Raw genomic sequence first — 25,863 nt, 5'->3', positions numbered from 1 at the left:
TTGGGTCTTGACATTAAAAAACAAAAAGCTACACTTGTTTATTAAAGAAAAAAAAAGATTCATTTACAGGCTGGAGAGAAAGTTCACTTGGGAAGTTGTCAAGTCTGTCATGAAGAGATGTAGGTTTGAGCCTGGTTCCCACAGCACAGCAGGAAGCTTTGTACTCTGTCTCTGTCTCTCTATCTCTCTCTGTCTCTCTCTGTCTCTGTCTCTCTCTGTGTCTGTCTCTCTGTCTCTCTCTGTCTCTGTCTGTCTCTCTCTGTCTCTGTCTCTCTGTCTCTGTTTCTCTCTCTCTCTTTCTCTCCCTCTCTCTGTCTCTGTCTCTGTCTCTCTCTGTGTGTGTCTTTCTCCTATCTGAAAAATTTGGCTGGAGCAGTGATGCCCTGCAGGACCCCCTCCCCCAAGCACACACAATAAATTTTTTTTTATTTAGTATGACGAGAGAGAGACAGGCTGGATCAGCGCAGCACTCACATTAGCCAGTGTTGAGGATTGAACCTACCAACCTCAGGGGCTCCTGGCCTGCAAGTTGGTTTTCTAACAGGTTGAGCTATCTCCTGACCCACTTGTTTCTTCTTCTTTTTTAGTAAATACAATAGTTTGTACATGCATAACATTTGCTAGTTTTCTTTCTTTCTTTCTTTCTTTCTTTCTTTCTTTCTTTCTTTCTTTTGCCTCCAGGATTATCTCTGGGGCTAGGTGCTCCACTGCTCCTGGAGGCTACATTTTCCATTTTGTTGCCCCTGTTGTTGTCGTTATTGTTGCCATTGATGTTGTTGTTGTTGGATAGGGCAGAGAGAAATGGAGAGAGGAGGGAAAGACAGAGAGAGGGAGAGAAAGACAGACACCTGCAGACCTGCTTTACCGCTTGTGAAGCCATCCTCCCTGCAGGTGGGGAGCCAGGGGCTCGAACCCGGATCCTTATGCGGGTCCTTGCGCTTTGCACCACGTGCGCTTAACCCGCTGCGCTACCGCCCGACCCCCTCAGTTGTTTCTTCTTTAAGCGTGGGAGGGTCAAGTGGCTGCACATCTGACTGAGTGCACACATTACGGTGCATAAGGATCTAGGACCAGGCACCCGGTCCCCCACCTGCAGGAGAGAAGCCTCATGAGTGCTAAAGCAGGGCTGCAGGTCCATCTCTCTCTCTCTCTCTCTCTCTCTCTCTCTCTCGCCCTCCCTATCTCCCCCTTCCCTCTCAAGTTTTCTTTGTCACTATCTAAAATAAACTAATTAATTAATTAATTAATTAATTAATTAAAAAAGGAGAACGGGGACTTGGCACATGAGTGAGTTGGTAACATGACTGAGTGAAGTCACCAGGATTGAAAACAGTTTCCTCTGAGCCATGCAGCCTGGCAGGCGCACATACGCAGGGGCGCTTAGGACCTTTCGAAGCCCTGTGAACTCTGCAAGGATCATGGCAGAGTCAGTCCTCCCCGGAGGATGAGCGCAGCCTCACCCAGCGCAGAGGCCCGCGTCCCCGGGATGTGAGCGCAGGCCCGCCCCGCCGCGCCCCTCCCTCGCTCCCTCCCTCGCTCGGCCTTGGGCTGGGCTGCGCTGGGCTGCGGGCTCCCACCTCCCGGCCGTCGGCTCTGCAGGTCCCTCCAGGCCCTCGCCGCCCCAGTCCCTCCGCGCTTGGTGAGTCCCCGCGGGTCTCCGAACACCGAGGGCAGAATGCCCTCTCCTCTGGGGGCTCCTGCGCGCCGGCTTCCCGGCTGGGAAGGCTCAGGGCGCTCTGCTGGCCGCGGGGACGCGGGGCCGGGTCTGGGGGCGCCTTGGAGCCGCCCATGGGGCCTGGCGCACAGGAAAGAGAACCAGAGAACCCCGCTTCTTGTCATGGACTCTGGCTTCCAGACGGTCCCCACTACGTGGTGCTTGGTGGTGGGGGGGCGGTCTACCCAGAGCCAGCACCCCCTCGGCCCCTCCTGGAGAGTCAGGGGACAGGGACGCCCCTAGATGCAGACTGGGGGAGCCTAAGAGGAGTGGGCTCTGGAACCTGGCGACTTCGGACAGGTATCTTGGCTCGGGTCCGTGTCTTGGGCTGAGGCTGGAGAGGTGATGATTAGAGACCCCTGGCTGCCAAGGTTGCTTGGGGACCTCCGGAGCCCGTGCACCCCCGTCTGGGCCTCAGCGGCCCTGGTGCCTGGCTGCTGGGGCCCTTCCTGCACTGACTGGGGTCAGACATTCGCTCTGAAAGGTCCTTTTCAGAGACAAGGGACCTGAGGCTTGGGGTGAGGGACGGATTTCCCAGGGGTGAGAACGGGTCTGCAGGTTCTGGGGGTCCAGGTGACCCCAGTATCCAGGATCGTGGAAAAGACAGAGGACAGAAAAGACCTCTGCTTGGTACCCTCTAAGGGCAGCTGGAGGAACCTGGTTTCTGAATGAAAGCTGAATGCTGGTCACCTGGGCTGAGTCTGGGTCCCTTCCCAGAGCCCCGGGGGACTATCCCTTTAGCCCAAGTGGCCCAGGACTGTCCCTCTCCACTGGGGCAGTCAACAGCCTGGGTCCTGGGGGAGGAGGCCAGATCCCACCAATGCCTTGGCGACCCCACAATGTCCCCAGACACCCAAGAAATAGCACCAAATGGGAAAGGAGGTGGCGGCCCCCACCCTCGTGGGCTCTGTGGTCTCCTTCCTGCTTCTCACCCATCGCCACACCTGGTATTTCTGGGTCAAAGACCAAGGCTGGCTGAGCTGTCACAACAGTCCTTCTACCTTCCTGCTTCCAAAGAGGTCTTTTTTGCACCCCTTAAATTTCCTCACAAGCAGTACATTGTATTCAGTGCAGAACAACAGTAGCAAAACCCGTTCTGGTAAGAAAAAGATAAGGACAGGCCATCAGAAAAAAGCTCCCAATCCATAAAGTTCTAGCCAGCCATTCAGTATTCCTTTGTAGATCCCTTCACACATACGCGCACACACACACACACACACACACACACACACATCCTTCAGCCCTGCTATCTGTTGAGAGTGTTTGGGATTATCTATCCATCCCTGTGGATGAAGCAGAAAGTATGTTACGATTTCTTAACAGTTGCCTGGTTTACACCAGTGTGAATGTATCATACTCATATATTGATATGCTTGTCCAAACACAATTAAGAAGTGAAATTGCTCAGTTCAAGAGAAAAAAGAACCATTGTGAGGGTTTGGCATATTTATTGCCACGTATTCCTCTAGAAAGTTTGCACCAACTTATTTTTCCAGCCATGGCAAAAGAGGCCTGTCCATTTCCTCATAATGTGGGCTGATTAAATTGTCTTAACGAGCTACCTTTTGTGTGTGGTTCAGCACTTCTTTGATTACTTGTGATTTGAACATATTTTCACCCACCTTTTGGCAATCAGTGTTTTCCCCTTCGGCAAATTGCTTCAGACACATGTGAAAGCTTCATGGATGGAGTATCTATCATATAGTTCATGTGATATTTAGTGTGAGACTTTTTAAAGCCCAATACTTGTCAGTGTCTAACTTTACATCAGGCTCAACCTGACGCTGTTGACTGGCTACGGAAGAGGGGCAAACGCTAGAAGAAGAAATTTTTCTAATATTCAGTGTTAAACCCATTAAGCTGTATTTTGGAGTAAAAATGTGAACTAAGGATCTAGATATATTTATTCCTGTATTCAAACGCATAAATCACTCCCTGCCCCCCCCCCCCCATTGCTGAGGCTTCATTGCTCCAGGCTGACTTTTTCAAGGGGAAGGGGAGAGGAAAAAAAGACTACAGCACCAAAGCTTCTTCCAGTGTGTTGAGGGCGTCAGACTTGAAGCTAGGTTGTGAGCATAGCAAAGCAGGCATGCTATCCAAGTGAGCTATTTTGCCATTCTTCTTACATGACTTTTAAAAAAAAATGCCCTGCGTCAGTGTTACCTGTGGTGGTTAAGTAATTAATTTCTCAATGTGAGAGAGACACTAGAAATACTCCACTGCTGTGGCATAAGCGGTGCGGGAGATCAACCCTGGGACCTCATGCATGCAAGTCCTGTGCTCTACCATAGAGCTGTCTCCCTGGCCACTACATGTCTGTCGCTGGTTTTAAGTTTGCAGGTAAGTTAAGCAGAGAGGACAGAGTTCCCTCGCACCCCCACAGCTCCCTGCCCACTTTCCTCTCGATACATTTTTTTATTCCTGCCAAGTGGACAGTGCTAGCTAAAGTCAATACGCATGAATCAACAGCATTAACTAAAGTTCACAAGACTTAACTTTGTGTTGTATACTGTGTGTGATTTCTGTCTTTCTTTCTTTCTTTCTTTTTTTTTTAGATCATTGAGGTAACTTTGGTTTACATGGCTGTATGTTTTAGAGGTCCAGTATCATACCTCTTCACAGTATGTGTTACCACCCCAGTACTAGTCTCCCTCCTGGGTGAATGTAGAATGACCAGTTCTTCTTCTAGCGTTTGCCCTTCTTCCGTAGCCAGTCAACAGCATCAGGTTGAGCCTGATGTCAAGTTTCGAGACCTCCTTTGAATCTGGAGAGGTGGCAGTCGTTGACTATGTGGGTCATAGTCTGTCTGGAGCCGCAGGGGCAGTTCGGGTCGTCTCTGGCTCCCCAGCGATGGAACATAGCAGCGCACCGGCCATGGCCTGTTCCATAGCGATGGAGGAGGGCCCGATCATAACGTGCTAGATCAAAGCCGGGTGGACGCTTGCAGGGGTCTGTGATGAGGTGTTTGTTCTTTACCTCAGCTGACTGCCAGCTCTGTTTCCAAGAGACTGGAACAGAGAAGTTCAGTGTAGGCGTAGGGGACCAGATTGGGTGACGAGACGTCAAGCGTTGGACAGGGTGGGCGAAGATATCCGCGAATATTGGCAGGTCCGGTCGAGCGTAGACGTGGGAAATGAACTTAGATGATGCCGCGTCCCAACGAGTGGTGGTATATCTACTATATATTAAAAACTCCCCTGCGACCCATCTGTTCACCCCTCCCTCCCTACTCCTTAGCCTCCAGCAACCACTGAACTTTTCACTGTCTCTATATGTCCATATATTTCTGTATCTCACTGTCTCTGTGTTTCCAAAATGTCATACCACTGAAATCGAGTATGTATGTACACATGGGTATATTCTAACCTGTTCAGTCTGGCTTCTTTCACTTCGTGACCTGTATGTAAGATTCTTCCATGCCTCTTTGGCTTGACAACCTTTTTCATTCTTAACAAATTACTGTCTTTATTTATGAATAGAAACAGCTAGAAATTTGAGAGGAGGGGAAGTTAGAGAGGGAGAGAGACAAGAGACACCTGCAGCCCTGCTTCACCACTTGCGAAGCTTTCCCCCTGCCGGTGAGGATTAGGGGGGCTCAGACCTGGGTCCTTGTGTACTATAACTCACGCTTAGCCAGGGGCGTCACCACCCAGCTTCTTCTGTTCATTCTTCTAATACTGCCTTTTGCAGAATGATTTCAAAATGTATTTTTAAATGTTGTATTTATTTGACAAATAACTACAGAGACAAAGAGAAACCAGAACACTCAGGAAAAACCTAGGAGCCTCAGGCAGGAGAGACTTTTTACACAGCCATTATGCTGTGTCCACACCCCTGATTTTCAAATGCAAACCAAGTCCAATTTATCACTTTTTATTTTTCATGGACTGCATTTTTGCTGTGGTATCTAAATCTTTTCTAGGAGTTTTGCAGTTCTGTACTTTATGATTAGATTTACCAGATACGTTTTTAGGTTTTGGGTTTTTTTTTCCGTATTGGTTTCAGTTGTTCAAGAACCACTTATTTTAACGTCTATCCTTTTGCCATTGCTATTTGTCAAAGATTAGTCGGCTACATTTGTATATATTAAAATATGTTTGACTGTATTAAAACTGGAAAGAACTGACATCATCACAAAAATTGAGTCTCCTCTATGTATATGGAAGATCTCTTCACTAACTTAGGCTTTATTTGGTTTCTGTCATCAGAATTTTGTGACTCTCCTCACACAGATCTATGTATTTTGTTCTATTTATTTATACCTAAATAATGACATCTATGGTTCTACTGTAAGTGTGTAGTGTTTTAAATCTCAGATTCCATGGCCCCCCCTTTTTCCCAGTATGTAAAAAGTGATTGGCTCTTTTTAAAAAATATATATATAATATATATATTATTTATTTTTAATGACAGAAAGATAGATGCACACAGAGCTACCAGAGCACGGCTCAGCTCTGGCTTCTGGTGAAGCTGGGGATTGAACCTGAGACTTTGGGGCATGGAAGTCTTTTGCATAATCACTAAGCTATCTTCCTAAGCTGCACTTAGCTCTTGTATGTTAACTTTGTATCCTGTAGCCTTTCCATGATTACTTATTAGTTCTGTTGTTTGTTGTTGATTCTTTGACATTTTCTGCATGGACAATTATGTCATTTCTGAACAAGGAGACTAAAATGTCCTTTCCCAGCCTGCTTTTCTGTTCTTATCTCAGTGTAAGTAGAATTCCCAGTGGGGTGTTGGGTAAGAGTGATAAGAAGAGATGCCATTGCCATTTTGCTGGTCTCAGTGCAGTTCCTAGCTTGTCACCATTGAGTCGGAGTGTTCTGATCATAGCGCTCCACCGTATTTTGATTTACTTTTATAATTCATTTGTGACGTTGCGTGATTTCTCAGTAAAATCAGCAGTGCTTTTATTGAGACGATGTAGTTAGTTCTGCCACCAGGGTTATTACTGGAGCTCAGTCCCTCCATGACTCTGCTGCTCCTGGTGGCCATGTCTTTTCTTTCCTCTAGATAGATGGTGAGGGACAGAAAGAGAGGGGGTAACAGGGAGAGAAAAGCAGAGACACTGCAGACGGGTGCACTATTTGTGACACTCTCCCCTCATCCCCCATAAGTGCTGTCATGTGCTGGCCCAGAGCTCAAACTCAGGTCTTCCGGCATAATAGCAGGTGCCGTCCACCAGGTGAGTCACCACCAGCCCCCCAACACTGCTCTTTCGTGATGTTTTCCTGGTGATTCTAGGGCTATTGGTGTCTTTTCTTGCAGTTCAACCCCCTCCCCGCCCCCCCCCCCCCCCACATTTCTTTTCTGTGAAAGCAGTTGCCATGACTACCATGACTACAGTGTGACTTCACAGGCTGGCCCTGAGACTCTGGATTTAATTTGCTTTCAGTAAATGCACTTTTCACACTAGGCTGATCTTACTCTCTTAGAGAAATGCTTCTTTGTGTCAAGATAAGCCAGTCTTTTTTGGGAAAGACCACATTTTCACTCTGTGTAGCTGTCTACTTCTCTAGCTCTCACCCAAGATGGAAGACAGTAAAAATGGCGAAGGCTAGGTTACATGGATAGGCTCCTGCCTTGTCCACCCCTGTCCCCCGTCCCCTGTCCCCTCCAGCCTTTCCCCTCTAGATGACTGGCACAGCTGTTAGGACTCTCTGCTGCGTGCGGAGCTCTCCCTCTGCAGATTGGCTCATGCTAATCATGGAACATTCTTGCTAGAAAATGCTTATCAGTCCCCTTTGTCTTCTAAGACATCTAATGCCATCATTTATTATCCTAGAAGACTGCTGCTTTGCTTACAAATGCATTGAGAAAGAAGTTAGTGTTCTTTTGTACCTCTATTTTTAAAAAGTTGTTTATTTATTGGGGGGTGTACCCCTATTTCTTATCTAAAGTGAGAAACTAAAGTTAGACCAAGAGATCTTCTTTTTTTGTTTTTATTTTTTTATTTCGGGGATTAATGGTTTTTAGTCAGCAGTAAATGCAGTTGTTGGTACATGTGTACAATTTCTCAGTTTTCTGCATTCTAAGCCCCCCCCCAGGTCCCCTTCCCTATCTTGCACCAGGATCTGAAAGACCCCATCCCCACCCCCAGAGTCCTTGACTTTGCTGCAATACACCAAATCCAATTAAGTTCTGCTTTGTGTTTCCCCTTCTGTTCTTATTTCTCAACTTCTCGATGTGAGTGAGATCATCCCATATCTATCCTTCTCTTTCTGGCTTATCTCACTTATTTTTTCTTTATTGGGGAGATTGATAGTAAAATACAGTAGTTCATACATGTGTGACATTTCTCAGTTTTCCACATAATCTAACCATCTCTAGGTGCTCCTCCGCCATCACATTCTAGGATTTGAACCCTTCCTTCCACTCCCACCCCCAGAGTCTTTTACTTTGGTGGAATATACCAAATCCAGTCCAAGTTCTGCTCTGTTTTCCCTTTTGTTCTTATTTTTCAACTTCTGTCTATGAGTGGGATCATCCCCTAGTCATCCTTCCTTTCTGTCATAAGGATCCCAGTTCGAGCCCCCGGCTCTCTGCAGGGGAGGTCACTTCACAAGCGGTGAAGCAGGTCTGCAGATATCTATCTTTCTCTCATCCCCTCTCTTGACTTCTCCCTGTCCTATCCGGCAATAGCAACAAGGACGACAAAAATGGGTAAATGGCCTCCAGGAGCAGTGGATTAGTAGTGCAAGCACTGAGCCCCAGCGATAACCCTGGAGGCAAAGAAAATACATAGCCAGGTATTGGGAGGTGACCCAGGAAGTCAGCCATTACATTTCCAGCAGATTGGATCCAACTTGACAAGGACATGCAAATACAGAGGAGGAAGTCAATGCAGAGAGTGACCCCCCCATAAGAATGGCACCCTTAAGTCTATCAAAGTATGGAGGTGTAATGAGACACCCCCTCCCTAAGCTTTAGGTGGCCCTGGGATGCCTAGAATGAATGTACATGGGTCCAGGTGGTGGGACAACTTGGTCAAACACAACAAATAGTCATATACGCCTCAGCATCTCCTGGGAATTATAAAGGTCTTCCTATGTGATGTAATGGGTCACCAGAAACACCCACCATCCCTCTCCCAGCAGTCTCAGTCAGTTCTGAAGACTACATGGGCACCTTAATGAGCACCGTATCTCTTGGGCCTAACAGGCCCAATGCTCGGGAGACACAGACAGTATTTCCAAGAATCCTCCCGACACTATAAGCTGGAGGAGTCAGCCAGGCATGCGCCAAAGGGAGGCATAGAAAAGGGGGAGAACGTTTCTTAAACCCTTTTCTGAATGAAAGCTACTCCCTTAGCATGATCATTTGTGGGTGACCCATCACAAAGTCTCCACACGAGACCAGAGGGAGCCAGCCCCTCACGGAGCTACTCCTGACGAAAATGAGTTATCGCAGTGCAGTCAAACAAAATCATCCCTGTCCCACTCAGCCAACCTTTTAATGTTCTGCTCTCCTCCCTATTTTGTGATCAAAGTGAGTCTAAATGTGATCTGTACAGATGTGTGTGTAGAGTGGCATGTTAGGGTTGCCATAACCTGAAGTTATGTCTGTGTACATTTATGTGTGGGAAGAAGAATGTATATGCGTATTGTAATGATCATACATACTCATACCCATAAGGCTTTTGTGCAAGTGTTATCACATGGCATTGTTTTAAATTTGTTTTTCATTTGTATTAATTTATTATTGGATAGACACAGAGGTTGAGAGGGGAGGGGAGATAGGGGGAGAGGCATAAAGAGACACCTGCAGCCCTGCTTCACCACTCATGAAGCTTTCCCCCTGCAGGTGGGGACGATATAATGTCTCAAGTAGGACTAACTTGGGACCAGGGTTGACTGGTGGCGCACCTGGTAGAGTGCATGGGTTTAGCATGATTCCTTTAAGCTGTATCCAGGATGAGAGGAAGGAGATTTTAACAACTGAGTAGTATTCCATCGTGTATATACACATACCACAACTTTTCTAGCCACTCATCAGTCTTTGGGCATCTGGGTTGTTTCCTTCCATGTTTGGATTATTATAAACTGTGCTGCTACGAACATAAGGGTACACTATTCTCTTTGGATGGGTGTATTTGCTTCCTTTGAATATATACCGAGGAGTAGAATTACCTGCTCAAAGGGTAAATCCATTCCTAGCATTCTGAGATATCTCTAGGGTGCTTTCCACACTTTGCATTCCCACTAGCACTCGAGGTCATTTGTAAGTAGAACTCAGATATCATGGCTTTGTAAATGTCTGTAAGAATGGGTAGGAGTACAATCACTTACTTTAGAGCTTTCATTGTCTGTGTGTGTGTGTGTGTGTGTGTGTGGGGGGTAACACAGCCACATTATTTCAAGGTGCTCAAAATTTCCTTATAAATTTTATTTATTTGATTGGGGGGCGTGATCAGAGATAGAGCCCATTCTTTGTATGTATGAGGCTCTGAGTTCAATCCCTGGTACCAGATAAAAGCAAGAGAACTAAAAGAACAAATAGAATACAAAGAAAAGAAAGAAAGAAAGAAAGAAAGAAAGAAAGAAAGAAAGAAAGAAAGAAAAGTGCTTTTATCCTTCTCTAAGTTTGTTTTCTACAAATTTTTTTTATGCATTTTGAATGAATGGCATAGAGTATTCCAAGGAAGGCCGATACCCCCCCACTTAGAACAACTGGGAAAGTGGGGTGCATTTTTTATCTGTAGCTGTCCATCTCCAGACAGGAAGGACCCTCATCTGCAGTGAGGGCCAGAGGAAATGAAACTTGAGAGGAATAGGAGCTTTCAGAGAAAAAGCTAGGGCAATGTCTCTTTTACCGTGCGGGCACTTAGGAACTAGCATATGAGAGCTGGACTGTGGCAGACCTGGTGCAGCCTGCATATTACAGTGTGCAAGTCCCTGCCTGCAAGGAGAATGCTTCATGAATGGAGGAACAGTGTTACAGGTCTCTCTCTCTCTCTTTCTCTCTCTCTTCTCTCCCTCTCTCCTCCTCTGCCTCCCTCCCCCTCTCCTCTCAATTTTTCTCTCTCTATCCAAATATATATATGCCTGACATGTGGAAGAAAAGGAGTGGAGCCTGGGAGTCTTGGCTTGGTTTCAGGCCAGGACTGCTGCGGGGGACAGAGGAACTGGCAGAGGTTTCTCTGGGCACTCAAGAATAAAGTGACAACCTTGCTGCCCCCAGGCTGCTTCTCCAGGTTAGTTGGTGAGTTCCCCAGCTTCAGGAGGAGGGTGGCTGAGTTAAGCCAAGAGTCTCTGAAAAGCAGAACAGAAATCCCTACTGTCCTCAGTGCTATGGAAACAAAAGCGTTGACCAAATTTAAATTTAGAAGTTTTAGAAAACTTAGAGCTAGGAAACAGGATAGATCAGAGGTAAACTAAAGTCTACTAGAACTGCAGCAAAGCATAATCCAAATCAACACAGGACTGGATTAAGGCACTTGCCACTCCTCACTCTATGTTTGCCCAGAATATAATGCTCTCAGTAGAATCTCTTTTATTATTATTTTTTTCCAGAGCACTGCTCAGCTTTGATTTATGGTGGTTCGGGGCATTAAACCTAGGACTTTGGAGCCTCAGGCATAAGAGTCTGCTTGCATAATCATTATGCTATCTACCCTATGACTCTATCTTTTAAATACACAATATATGGTAGTCGACAGAAAAACTCTGAAATATTTGCAAAGATATGAACAATAACAAAGAGAAAAAACAAACAAAAACAGACTAGCAGATTTTCTAGACTCTCAAATTACTCAGTAAGGATATTAACTAACATTAGTGGATTCAAAAAAATAGAGAAGATTGTGTTTTTGTCGTATCTTTATAATTCATATTAAAATAACCCTTGCGGGGGGCAGGCGGTGGTGCACCTGGTTGAGTGCACATGTGACAGTGCGTAAGGACCTGGGTTCAAGCCCCTGGTCCCCGCCTGCAGGGGGAAAGCTTCACAAGTGGTGAAGTAGAACTACAGGTGTCTGTCTCTCTCCTTCTCTATCTCCCTCCCTCTCAATTTCTCTCTGTCTATATCAAATAATAAAATAAAATAAAATAAAATAAAATAAAATAATCCTTTGGACACACTATGACTAAAAACACTATTCAAAATGAATAATTTACTTGGATGCATTTCTCTTTTTTAATATTTATTTATTCCTTTTTGTTGCCCTTGTTGTTTTATTGTTGTAGATATTATTGTTGTTATTGATGTCATTGTTGGATAGGACAGAGAGACATGGAGAGAGGAGGGGAAGACAGAGAGAGGGAGAGAAAGACAGACACCTGCAGACCTGCTTCACCGCCTGTGAAGTGACCCCCCTGCAGGTGGGGAGCCGGGGGCTTGAACCGGGATCCTTATGCTGGTCCTTGTGCTTTGCGCCACATGCGCTTAACCCACTGCGCTACTGCCCAGCTTGGATGGGTTTCATGGCAAACTAGATCTGTCCGAAGGAAGTACTAGTAAACTTCAAGACAATCCGATGGTAACAAACAGAGAAACAAGAAGAGGAAAGAGAAAAAGGAAAGGAACTTAAAACACATATGTCACATAGTTAAATTGCCTAAAATAAAGGCGTTTGGAGTCTCCAAAAGAATGAAAAAGAAGAAAATGTATTTGGTGGTCCAGGAGGTGGCGCAGTGGTAAAGCTTTGGGCTCTCACGCATGAGGTCCTGAGTTTGATCTCTGGCAGCACGTGTGCCAGAGTGATGTCTGCTTCTTTCTCTCTCTTCCTAGCTTTCTCATAAATAAATAAATAAATTATAGACATGTAATTTATATATAAGTTATATATAAATAAAGAAAATGTATTTGAACTGGACATGTAGAAAAAAATGAAAGTAGACCACCACCTAACACTATGCACCAAAATTAACTCAAAATGGACCAAAGAGTAATACACGGGTGAAATAGTTCAGAACCTTAGCATTATAGACGTATTTAGAGACTCCACCCCATGGGCAAGGGAAACAAAACCAAACATGAACAAATGGGACTGTATCAAACTGAAAAGCTGCTACACATCAAAAGAAACTTTCATAAGAATAAACAAGAAACCTAACAAGCGGAGAAAGACATTTGCATACTGTATACCTCAACAAGTGGTTGACAACAACATCTCTAAAGAACTCATACAGCTCAACAAAAAGAAAAAGAACAGCCCGATAAAAAAGTGGGCAGAAGATAGGAATATGTCTATTAAGAAGAGATACACGTGCCCCACAGACATGTGCAGAAATGCTCCAGGTCACTCATCCTTAGAGAAATGCAAATTAAAACCACAATGAGATTCCACCTCACACCTGTGAAAAGGTTTCTAGTCATAAAACAAGAGAAGCTCAGCGTTGGAGAGGATGTGCAGAGAGAGCAACTCTACTATATTTCTGGTGGGATGCAAGTTGGTGCAGCCGTTACGGAGAACAGTGTGGAGAAGCCTTAAAGAAATACAAATGGAAATACCTTAGGATCCAGTGATTCCACTGCTAGGTGCTTACCCAAAAGATACAATACTGATCTGGAGGGACGTAGGCACCCCCATGTTCAGAGTGAATTTATTCACAATAGCAAAAACTTGTAGACAACCAAAATGCCCTTTGACAGATGGCGGGATAAAAGTTTATGGTTTATACACACAGTGGAGTACTACTCGGCAATAAAAAGATGACATTGTGTCTCTAGGGATAAAGTGGATGGAATTAAAGATTATGCGTAGTGAAGCAAGGAAGGAGGTAACGGACAGCTACAGAATGGTTTCACTCCTATGTGGAATAAAGAGAATTGGACAGGCTGATGTGATCAAAGTCACCCTCTATCTAAGACTGTGGGCTGGACATGCTGATGTGATCAAAGTCACCCTCTATCTAAGACTGTGGGAGAACTATAGAGCTATCTCGGGGGGTGGGGGTGGGGCTGCAACCCTACGGTGATGGAAGTGGTGAGGGAAAAAAAGAACTATATTATAGGGAGTCGGGTGGTAGCGCAGCGGGTTAAGCGCATGTGGCACAAAGCTCAAGGATCCCGGTTCGAGCCCCCGGCTCCCCAGTTGCAGGGCAGTTGCTTCACAGGTGGTGAAGCAGGTGTGCAGGTGTCTTTTTCTCCCCCTCTGTCTTCCCCTCCTCTCGCCATTTTTCTCTGTTCCTATCACAACAACCATAATAATAACTACAACAACAATAAAAAGACAACAAGGGCAACAAAAGGGAAAATAAAAATAAAAAAAGAACTATATTATAAACCATTCCAAAAAAAAAAAACAGAAAATGTATTTGAGGAGAAATTGGACATGATTTTTGCGGGAGTGTTGAACTGATAAAATCGGTCACAGTGCTGGGGAGATAACATAGTGGTTATACAGAAAGACTTTCATATCTGAAACTCTGAGGTACCAGGTTCAGACTCCTGCACCACCATAAGCCAGAACTGAGTAGTGTTTCTCTCCTCTCTCTCTCTCGTACATGTGTGCTCTCACATTAAAGTATATTAAATAAAAATTAAGCAAAAGGGAGTCGGGCAGTAGCGCAGCGGGTTAAGCACACGTGACGCGAAGACAAGGACTGGAGAGAAGATCCCGGTTCCAGCCCCGGCTCCCCACCTGCAGGGGAGTCGCTTCCCAGGCGGTGAAGCAGGTCTGCAGGTGTCTGTCTTTCTCTCCCTCACTCTGTCTTCCCCTCCTCTCTCCACTTCTCTCTTTCCTATCCAACAACAATGACATCAACAACAACAATAATAACTACAACAATAAAAAAAACAAGGGCAACAAAGGGAAATAAATAAATATTTTTTAAAAAAATTAAGCAAAAAAGCAAAATAGAGGGCTGGAACTACCACATACTGAGATTAATGAAAAGCTTGAGAAAGTGATGTCCACAAAATGACTAACTAGGCAAAGTCAAGTTCTTGCTCCCTCTTCCCACCATAAAAATCATTGAAAAGCATGTGGAGACTCCTGGAGACTGCCAGGAGCGACTTTCCCGGGACCTCAGGAAACAAGGAAACGGCGGCCGGGACTAGGGAGACAGCAGAGAGCTTGTCAGCCTGAGGCCCCAGGGACCTACACCCAGTCCGTAGCACTTCCACGTGCCAGAGCTGAGTGGTCCTCGACAGCTCATTTTCTCTTTCATAATGAATCAATAGATAAGTAAACGCATTTTTTTTTAAACTTCAATCTGGTGGGGGCCAGCATCGACCAACTCAAGTGAGTTACTTTTCTGATCCTCAGTATTTTAAAGTTCTAAACAATCATCCGTTATCTGGAGATAACAGACCACTGGATATAGTTTACCTCTCCACTAATCCCCTGAAGCATACCCTGGTTGCCTGCACCTTTTGACAATGATGAATACTGTTACTATAAATCCCATGAACATAATTTTGTGGGTTACTCACATATTTTTTCAACTTATTTGGGTAACTACTACGGTGCATAATTGCTGGGTTGTAGGCATGAGTGTGTTTAATTTTATAGGAAACTGCCAAACTGTCTTCCAAAGTGACTATATCATTTTGCATTTCTACTTGCAATGAACAAACAAACAATTCTGTCCCTCCACATCCTCACCAGCATTTAGTGCTGTCAGTGTTTCAGAGTTTGGCCATTGTAATAGGTATGTGTACTGGTAGCTTAGTGTTGGTTTGTGTTGTTTTAGTTATTTTTATTTATTTTGTTTGTTTTATGTTTTACTACCAGACCTTCACTGGACATTGAACCTGTGCGATTCCACCACTCCAAATGGACTGCTTGTTTTGTTTTTATTTTTCCAAATAGAGTGGATAACCCTTTTTCTTTCTTTTTTTTTTTTGAGATAGTGAGATAAAGAGAAGGAAAAGGAGACAAAGAGGTGAGAGACACCTCAGACTGTCATTTGTGTCGTTTGCCTCACATATGCTGCTCCCACGTGCAAGTGTACCCTTTAAGAAGGAGACTGTCTGCTGGGTCCTGTCTGTTTGTTTGTTTAAGGCACCATTGGAGAATAAACTGAGGGTCTTGCACATGTCTCCAAGAAGCTTCTCCAGCCAAGGCTCCAGGACTGGGGAAATAGAGGCTCTATAGAGGAAGTGGGAGGTTCCTGCTGTCTTAGGGTTTAAGAAGGCAATAGATAGTTATTGCTGTAATCACATTATTTGGCAATTGGGTTAACTTTGAGATATCCCTTTGTTAGGATTTGCTGTATCATACACAACATCACCATAATTTATGTCCTTTGACATTATTTGCATATAGCTGTGCCACTGGTTGCTTCTATTCTCCCTGGTCTAAGCTTTTTTTTTTTTAATTTTATTTATTTATTCCCTTTTATTGCCCTTGTTTTTTTGTTGTAGTTATTATTGTTGTTGTCGTTGTTGTTGGATAGGACAGAGAGAGGAGGGGAAGACAGAGAGGAGGAGAGAAAGATAGACACCTGCAGACCTGCTTCACCGCCTGTGAAGCGACTCCCCTGCAGGTGGGGAGCTGGGGTTCGAACCGGGATCCTTATGCCGGTCCTTGTGCTTTGCGCCACCTGCGCTTAACCCACTGCGCTACAGCCCGACTCCCTGGTCTAAGCTTTTAAGAGAATCAACATATCAAAGACTTAGCCTATGGTCTGTGCATTAAAAAGTTTGAGACATTCAATCAATTTTTCCCTTCTCATAATAATTAAATAGTGATTTATATGACTACAGATTAATAGGAGTATACATAAACATCACTCCCACCCAAAAGACTGTGTCCCATCCCACACCCCCTCCCACTCCCCACCCCTACCCCATGAAGCTGAACATCCATCTTCACCCTCAACCCAGGGTTTTTACTTTGGTGCCCTTCTCCAAATTCAGTCAAATCCTGCTTTGAGTTTCCCTCTCTAGAACAGAAGTTTTTAATCTTAGTGACATTCAGCATCTTATTTTCTTTCTCTCATGTTTTGTGCCTCTAGTACTGTATCTAAAACATCACCAGATGCTCAAAGTCACTGAGCCTCCTCGGCTGTCTTTTTTTTTTAATATTTATTTATTTGACAGAGACAGCCAGAAATTGAGAGGGAAGGGGGTGATAGGAAGAGACACAGAGAGAGACAGAGACACCTGCAGCCCTGCTTCACCACTCGCAAAGTTTTCCCCTTGCAGGTGGGGACTGGGGCCAAGAACCCGGGTCCTTGAGCCCTGTATCATGTGCGCTCAGCCAGGTGCGCCACCACCTGTCCCCTCGGCTGTCTTCTCTATGTTGGCATTTCAATCTGTGATGCGTTTTGAGTTAACGTTCTTTAGTCTCATAGTCTGGATAATAATTAAAGAAAAACACAACAAACTGTTTAATCCCCTGTAAATAAGCAAATAAAAGACCATCCACAGAAGTGAAAAAATAGGCAAAAGACTACAAGGTAATTCCGATGCTATATGCATAAAGATAACCAAATGATAGCCAGGCAGCGGCGCACCAGGTTAAGTGCACACACTACAGTGCGCAAAGACCCTGGTGCAAACCCCTGGTCCTCACCTGCAGGGGAAAGCTTCACAAGTGGTGAAATATTGCTACAGGTCTCTCTCTCTTTCTCTCCCTCTTCTATCTGCCACTCCCTTCTCAATTTCTCTCTGTCTTTATAAAACAATACATAAATAACTTTTAAAAGAATTTCAATGTCTTGTATTATCTTTATTGGATAGAATTAGGCAGAAATCGAGAGGGAAGGGGGAGATAGAGAGGAAGAGAGACAGAGAGACACCTGTAGCCCTGCTTCACCACTCAAATCTTTCTCCCTGCAGGTGGGGGCTGGGGGGCTTGAACCCAGGTCTCTGGGCATTGTAATGTGCACTCAACCAGGTACGCCACTATCCCATAAATAAAAAATTTTTTAAAAAGATATCCAAGTGATCTATAAACGAATCGAAGGTGCTCAACTTCACTAGTCACCAAACAAGTGCAGCTTAAAGTCCCTGTGACACAGCCTCCTCTCATAGCAGCAAAGTAGTTAAGGTGAAACAGACCCCATGCCAAGCCGTGGAGCAGGTGGAAACCGGTATGGCCACTTTGGAAAACTGGCAGGATCCGCTCTAGCTGGACCTTGTCCTACCTGTGACCCAGAAACTCTATTCCCAGCTACTTATTCAACAGAAAAGTGTGCATCAATCAGATAGCTCACCTGGGAGGGCCTCTGCTTTGTCATGAGCACAACCCAAGTTCGAACCCCTGGCCTGCAAGGCACCAATATCTGCGTACACATGTCTCTGTACACACGAGAGACGACTTTAATACCCGCCCCCAGGCAGGTATGTCTCAGTAAATGGACACTTTTATTGGGCCAAAGACCAGACGGTGGTGTACCTAGTTGAGTGCACATGTTACAGTGTGAAAGGGCCCAAGTCCAAGCCCCCAGTCCCCACCAGCAGGGGGAGAGCAGTGCTGCCTGCAGGTGTCTCTCTCTTTAAAATATTTTCATTTGTTTATTATTGGATAGATACAGGGAGAAACTGAGAGGAGAGAGGGAAGTAGAGAGAGAAAGAGACAGAGAGACACCTGCAGCCCTACTTCACCACTCATGAAACTTTCCCTCTGTAGTGAGTGGGGAGCTGGGGCTTGAACCCAGGTTCTTGAGCAATGCAATCTGTATGCTTAACCACCTTCTGGCCCCCAGATGTCTCTCTCTCTCTCGCTCTCTTTCCCTATCTTCACCTTCTATCTCAATGTCTCTCTATCACTTTCCAATAAACAAATAAATAAAAAATTTTGAAAGGAAGTTTGGATCATTTAAAAAATAATAAATGAATGAATAAATGGGAAATTTAAAGAAATGCATCAAGTGAGTAATAGGTTTTACAAGAAGGACGGAAACCTTGGAGACATTTGCATCATCATGTGCTATTCCACTTGGCCAGCCCACTGGTGCCCCGTCTCACTTCCTGTTCCCCATCCATCAGTCTGCAGAGCCAGCACCTGGCACACAATCTACTGTCAACCACAGAGCCCCAGAGGAACCCGAGGGACTGGGCAGGGTGGTGAGAGGCTGTGCTGCTGTCCCACTCAGGGCCCGTCCGCTCTAACACTACGGCCTTCTTCCCTCCCCAGGTCCCTCCACCGCTCCTGCTGCCATGAAGATCGCAGTGATTGGGCAAAGCCTATTTGGCCAGGAGGTGTACAGCCACCTGAGAAAGGATGGCCATGAGATCGTAGGCGTGTTCACCGTCCCTGACAAGGATGGGAAAGCTGACCCCCTGGGTGAGTGGAGGTGCTTCAGGGGCAGGAAGACAGGCTGTCGCAGATGGGAGCAGAGCCTTGGGTGGCCTTTGCCAGGGGAGCTAGAAGCATCCACCCTGAGTCCTGCTCAGGTGCCAATTGGGACACACCGGAGACCCCTCACACCTGGCCTGCCGTGTACCCACTCCGGGCTTCTCGGTCCCCAGCAGCCAGGAAGAGTCACTGCAGAGCAGTGTTCTCACATACCAGATTGTCCCTCACCCATCATCTGGGGGGCCTGTCACAGAGGAGGCTATGTCCCACCCCTAGGGAGTTTCAGTTCAGAGCTGTGGAGTAAGGGCTGAGGATTTGCAGATGCAGTGTGAGAAGTCCTGGGGTCTCACTCAGCTGGAACCCCAGCAACATAGCAAGGTGCAGTGCCAGAGGCCCAGATGAGCAGACCCTGCAGGGATCCTCGGAGCCATTAGATGTGAAGGGTGCAGAGTGTGGGCCAGGGACCAAGGAGGGAGGTAGTGTAGGAAGCAGACATTGTGATGCCAGCTAGGCACAGGGGCTGGGTTCATGAGTGTTGGTTATTACGCCAGACCCCCTGCACTGCTTAACGTTGTGGTCTACTTACATAATCATTGTTTTGTCTGAGACCCGCCCTGCCTGCAGGGCATTGGTTTAATCCCACTGGTTAGATGGAAGCTTGCTCTCTCCACCCACTCTCCTATGTATTTCCTGTTCCGACCTGCCACTCCGGCCTTGGAAGATATAAAAATGCAGATCAATAAAAGCAGATTGCATTGCGTTCCCGCTCAGCCACAAGAGTTCCTGGTTCCTCTCCTGCATCGCTGAGTAAGCAGCAGCCTAGTTTGGCTCCGGTGGAATTTTCTCCAACCCGGAGAGCATGTGCCCGGGAAGAAACACCCTGAGGCTAGCCCAGCATCGAGGAGTCATAAATATCCCTAAACTTCCCCAAACTTGGCTTAAGATCCAGCCCAATGCCCAGGTGAACTCATCTGACCCCACCCTACATCCTGCTCCCAGCCTCTAGGTGAGCACTGAGTGCTCAGTGCCTTTGTGTCTGGACTCAGGTCCAGATTGCTTAGGACTGTTATTTGCCCTTGACCTCACAGAAGTTCTTGTCCTGCAGCAGTACTCCCTTGGTCACGCACAGTCACACACAGTCCAGTCAGCACCTTTAATCCCAGGACCTAGAGACCAATCATTCACCAAACTTCACACCAGGTTTGCCAGTGGAGCAGCAGACAGTCCAGGCAGAGCAGTCCCTGAAACCCCACCCTTGGCAGGTGCTGACCACTTCCTCAACCCCTCCCCCCATAGCAGGAAGCATGAGGCCGAGATGGGCCAATCAGCATACTTTGCCATCCTAAACAGTGATTGCTTCAGGATGACCCTATGGTTCAACCTTAGCCAATCAGAATCTTACCTGTCTTTTTTTTTTTTTTTTTGGGTGGCCCAGAGCATCCTGACTGGATGGTGCCCTGGATGACAGGGATAGCCCCGAGACAAGGTGCAAGAAGCACCTTGCTGGGAAGGCACATATGGCTGTGTGGGAGTGGGTGCTGGGACATCCGGTTACTCACCCTCTGCCCCCCAGGACTGGAGGCTGAGAAGGATGGAGTGCGTGTGTTCAAGTTCCCCCGCTGGAGAGCTAAAGGACAGGCTCTGCCTGATGTGGTAGCGAAATACCAGGCTCTGGGGGCCGAGCTCAACGTCCTGCCCTTCTGCAGCCAGTTCATCCCCATGGAGGTCATCAATGCCCCCCGCCACGGCTCCATCATCTACCACCCGAGTCTGCTCCCAAGGCACCGAGGGGCCTCTGCCATCAACTGGTGAGAAAGGGCAAAAACACCCTCTGAATCTACCCAATTCCTCACCCTCCAGAGTTTTTCTCAGAGACTGAGGAATGGGCATCATGCAGGAGCCAGATGGGGCCACACAGGAACCTGGTAGATTTTTATCGGTAATCTAGAATGTTCTGCAGCACCAGTGGTAGGTACTTGTACTCTTAAAGTAAACCTAAGTGAGCATGCCAGCCTGCTTTGGGGTCTCCAGGACATTGAGGGTTAAAGGGCTCATTTGCAGCCACCCAGGAGGGGCACCAATCCAGGGGGTGTTCCTGCTCTGGTTCTCTCAGCACTGCCTTCTACTTGGAAAGAGAAACAGAGTGAAAGGGTCACTGAACAGTATAGTTTGAGATAACAAGAAGGGTTAGGAAGATAATCAACTGGTGACTTCAGTAGGATTCAAGATTTAGATGGGTGGTTAGGGTGGGAAAATGTCTGAGCTTGGAAGAGAGAGAGGGCTAGCTATAGTCAGAGCTGAAATTCAGACTCTCTGACGTCAGGTCATATCTCTTCACTTCCTGAGGCCTCAGTTTCCATTTCTCAAAAAGAAGCATTAAATGTCTGATTTATCTGTTGGGAAGATTAAGTTGGGATGACAGGCACATGCGGCTTTTTGCATAGTGCCTGGTCCAATATTCATGTCACTAAATGCCATCTTCCTTCTCTTGCTCCCTCTTGCCAGAGCAGCTATCCTGGAGGCACAGGGGGTCTGCTGGAGAGTGACAGGGACTCTGGGGACTGGCCCCAAAACATTTTGCTCTGTGACCCTTCCTTGCAGACTTAGGGTTCTGTATATGTCTTCCCAGGACCCTCATTCATGGAGATAAGAAAGGAGGGTTTACCATCTTCTGGGCAGATGATGGTCTGGACACCGGGGACCTTCTGCTGCAGAAAGAATGTGAGGTCCTCCCAGATGACACTGTGAGCACCCTGTACAACCGATTCCTCTTCCCTGAAGGTGTCAAAGGGATGGTAAGTGCCGGAAGCTAACCACGTCACATGTGCTTACAGGGCCTCTCCATCCAAGACCCCCTGTCTACATCGAGTCTGCTACTCTGGAGCTGGTCAGAATCTCCCCCACCAAGTTCCGAGATTGAGCTCTCATCCCAGTGTTTTAAAGAGGCAGGGGAGGGCATATAATGGGTTGTATTAGATGACTCTTACTTACAATGGGTGGACCTAAACTCTAAAAGCCTCAGTCAAAGCCCCCCCCATAGGAATATTTGGAGCTCATTTAATAGAGAAAGTAATGATAGCAATGGGATCAAACATAGACAGATCCAGAGGCTTTCACCATGTTGTTAGGATTGTCTCTCTCCCTCTCTCTCTTGGTGATTCAGCCTTTCTGTTTCACCTGTTTTATCCTCAGGCTGGCTACTTTCAGATGGTTGAAACAATAGTCACTCATTGGTACTTCAAGGCTTACACTCATTGATTCCAGAAGGATTCCCCCCTCTCTGTTTCATACCTAAAAAACAAAACTAGGGAAGGCTCTGATCGGATAGTTCTGAGTCATGTGAGCATCCTGAACCAATCATTGATCAAGATGGTAGTTTACTCTGACTGGCTGATCTCAGTCACGTGCTCCCTACTGAGGCCTAGTCACATGGACAAAGTTTTCTGCCAGAGAGGTGATTCCTAGAGGGGACAGGCAAGAATGACCAGTGTCATTCTTGCCTGACCAGTGTCATTCTTGCCTGTCAGCTGGCAGGCAGGTTCTGTAGGACCTGATTCACAGGGAACAGTGTCTGCAAGGCATTTGAAGGTCCAGCGGGAGGAGGCCAGTCTATGATGCCCAGAGGTAGACACACGTCAATTTGCTAGGCACCTCGTGCAGCAGGCAGGAGTGAGTGATCCAGGCACAGGTCTCACTTGGGAGAGTGTCAGCTATCTGTACAGAGCAGTGAATAACCTTTTTAGCCGTAAGCTCCTGTTTCCTTGCACTATCTTTTGTTTTTCAAGTTGGATCTAACTTTTGTTCCTTTTGTTTTTCCTCTTTGTTCTTTGTGCTCTGCACTGGGTAAAGTAGACCTTTTGGAAGTTTGCTATGAGAGACAGGGAAGGGGGTCACCTTGAAAAACAACTAAAAATGCCCCTCAGGGCTCCACGGCCCCAGACTGTGGCAACTTGTCACATGCTGCTATTAAATGAATTTAAATGCATACTCATTAAAAACGGAGTTCCTTAGTCTCCTAGTCACATTTCAGGTCCCTGGCAATGGCTCATAGCAGACAGCCACTGCATTTGGCTGGGGTGACTCAGAACACGTTTCCTGACATGGAACTTCCACCACGCAGTCCTACTCCAGTTAGATGTCTCTGACACTCTCGGCACCGCTCGTCTTTGCTTCTCTGAGGATGCCCTCCGGCACACACCCCACATACTCATGTGAGCCCTGCGCCCCGACTTTGCTTCTTCTCCTGCTCTGGCTTTGCCTCTACCTCCTTCCTCTTCTGTTCACGAAGAAACTGCTTTCTGCTTCACCTCAGCTCTGCAAACACATCACAAACCTCCAGCTTCACCTTCCACAGAAGACAGAAAGTTCTAGATGAAAACAGAGAGAGCAGGCAGAATAGTTCACCTGGGAAGTGTACCTGCTTCGCCATGTGTGCAACCCAGGTTGGAACCTGGTCATACGCACACACATCGAAGGGGACTCGGGGCTGTGGTGACTTTCCTCCTCCTCCCCCTTCTCTCCCCTTCCTACTCCTCCCCTCCCCCTCCTCTTGCTTCCCTCCATCCCCACCCCCTCATCTTTCTCTTACTCTGAAAAAGTCAACTTGGAGCAGCAATGAGTCCCTGGAAGTGACCAAAGGGAAAAAAGAAAAGAAAGACAGAAAGGGAGAGAGGATGGGCAGGCCATGGAAATGTGTGTATTCTACTGCAAGAAAGACAGAAAGGGAGAGAGGATGGGCAGGCCATGGAAATGTGTGTATTCTACTGCTATAGGACTTTGTAGGTATTAGAATCGTCTGCGATCTCAGAAGGTCTCTAAGGGTCTGCTGTATAATCCCTGTGTGATCTCTTGTAGAGAGTTTTGTGTCCTTGGCACAGACAAGAATCAGGTTCATGGTCATTGTGTCTGCTCAGAAGGCAGATATTTCTTAGGGTCAATAGGCTGCCAGGTTGTCTGGTCAGGGCAGGGCAGGGTCCAAACTCAGAGTGTCCCCCGGGTTTGGGCCAGTAAGTGGTGAGGGGAGCCAGTGCTGCCCTAAGTGTCCACTGGGGGGGGTGGCTGCAGGTGCAGGCCGTGAGGCTGATCGCCCAGGGAAAAGCCCCCAGACACCCCCAGCCTGAAGAAGGAGCCACCTATGAGGGCATTCAGAAGAAGGAGACAGCCAAGGTGAGTGCCCGCCCCACTCCCTCCTGTCCTGAGGCCTGCCTGGGCACAGGTTGGGTGCAGAGTCGGGCATCCTGGGCAGCGTCAGGCTGGGAGGCCAGGCTGCAGTTGCTTAAGGGCAGGAGGGTCTCAAGCTCAGGCAGGGAGCAGGGCCATCATCTCTGCCCCTCTATTTAGGGAGAGCCAGCAGGCGTGAACCTGGGGAAGAACTGGGGTGGAGGGGGAGTGTGAAGGTCCTTTGTGGTGCTAGAAGCCCGTCAGTCTGCAGGTAGGGGAGCCCTGGAGAGAGGGAGGTCTATGGGGTATCTCTGCTCAGGAGTCACAGAACCCTAAGTGGGGGGTCTATGTGAACCCCAAAGAGAAGCTTCTGGGAGTGGTATACACATGCACTGACCCGCACTGATAGGTGGACTCCGCATAGGCCCTTGGCTGTCTTTCTTATTTTCCGTCACCAGGTTTATCTCCAGGGCTTGGTGCCAGCACGACAAATCCACCTCTCCCAGTGGCCAACTTTTGCCTTTTTTTTTTTTTTTTTAATTTTCTTTTCTCTTTTCTATTTGCTAGGACATAGAGAAATGGAAAGGGGAGGGGGAGGGAGAGAGAGAGAAAGATGCCTGCAGTCCTGCTTCTTCACCACTTGTGAAGTGTTCCCCCCCCAACCCCCCTCCCCGGGCAGGTAAGAGAACAGGAGCTCAGACCCAGGTCCTTGCACTTGGTGGCGTGTGCTCAACCAGGTGTGCCACCACCCTCCCCGGCCCTTGGCCAAACCAGTCACTGACAGGTATTCAGCCTGGAATAGAGGCAGGAAATATTAGAACCCAGATTTGGGGCTCCGGGGAGAGACTGGCCCGGTTCAGGGATGCAGACCAGCATCCAGGAGGATCTGGACCGCCTCCTCCACCCACCAGCCAAGAGCCTCAGGGTGCCAGAGGAGATCTGGGTGCAGAGCAATAACTAAGCACTCACACCCTGGCCCTCCCCTGGCCCCTCACCCCCCTGCAGATCAACTGGGCACAGTCTGCGGAGGACATTCACAACTGGATCCGAGGGAATGACAAGGTGCCTGGAGCTTGGACGGAGGCCTGTGGACAGGTGTGTTCATGCGGGCAGGGCTGGGAGTGGCTGGCTGAGACAGGTATATTTAAAATACATTCTTATTTAAGCCAGAGGATTGCTCAGTTCCGGTGTATGGTATTGTTAGGGTTTAAACCTGGGATTTTGGAGCCTCAGGCATAAAAGACTTTTTGCATATCCTTTATGCTATCTTTCTGCCACATGTCTGACTCAAACACCTCTCAGAGACCCCAGGCCCAGCTTTGATCTTGAACTGACCCTGGGATGGGGTATCTCAGGCCAGGGGTGGACAGTGGACAGACCCAGTGCTGGAGATGGGGAACCTCAGGGCTCGAGGACTCTCAGCAGGCCCTGGGGAGGGGCTGGGCGAATGCAGAGGTGGGGGTCACTCAAGGCGGGAGGAGCCTGGTCCTTAGCACCCACCCCAGCCCTCATGAGCTGCTCCAGGATTTGTTTGTGGCCCATGTCACAGAGGCCCTGGCCCCCCTTCCACCCTGCCTAGCCCACCAGAAGTCTGGGTGTCTTCTCATCCACCAGCTTCCATCTTTCTTTCTTTCTTTCTGCAGAAGCTGACATTTTTCAACTCTACACTGAACACAGCAGGCCTGATGCCTGAAGGAGACGCTTTGCCCATCCCGGAAGCCCATCGGCCAGGGGTGGTCACCAAAGCCGGCCTCATCCTCTTTGGGAATGATGACAGAATGGTAACGGTGTTGCTGCT

At 47.3% G+C, this 25,863-nt stretch overlaps 1 protein-coding gene across 5 annotated transcripts in view; it reads left to right on the top strand.

Annotated features, from left to right (window-relative positions):
- The first annotated feature begins 1,035 nt into the window (after nt 1-1,035).
- Nucleotides 1,036-25,863, top strand: part of ALDH1L1 (aldehyde dehydrogenase 1 family member L1) — a 70,343-nt gene continuing 45,515 nt past the window's right edge. Inside the window, exons 1-7 of one of the 5 annotated variants that reach the window (XR_009547035.1) lie at nt 1,036-1,132; nt 18,744-18,893; nt 20,479-20,713; nt 21,535-21,700; nt 23,970-24,071; nt 25,071-25,160; nt 25,709-25,846. Coding sequence is in view for 4 of the 5 variants with exons in the window: in XM_007526874.3 (XP_007526936.1) it covers nt 18,767-18,893; nt 20,479-20,713; nt 21,535-21,700; nt 23,970-24,071; nt 25,071-25,160; nt 25,709-25,846 (858 nt within the window). In the remaining variant the exon portion in view is untranslated. The other 4 variants (XM_007526874.3, XM_016189906.2, XM_060180262.1 and 1 more) reach the window with 4 other exon arrangements.

The sequence above is a fragment of the Erinaceus europaeus genome, chromosome 21 (assembly GCF_950295315.1).
Source record: "Erinaceus europaeus chromosome 21, mEriEur2.1, whole genome shotgun sequence".
Taxonomy (NCBI): domain Eukaryota; kingdom Metazoa; phylum Chordata; class Mammalia; order Eulipotyphla; family Erinaceidae; genus Erinaceus; species Erinaceus europaeus.
Note: the sequence above shows the minus strand (reverse complement) of the source record. Positions and strands in the feature narration are given on the sequence as shown.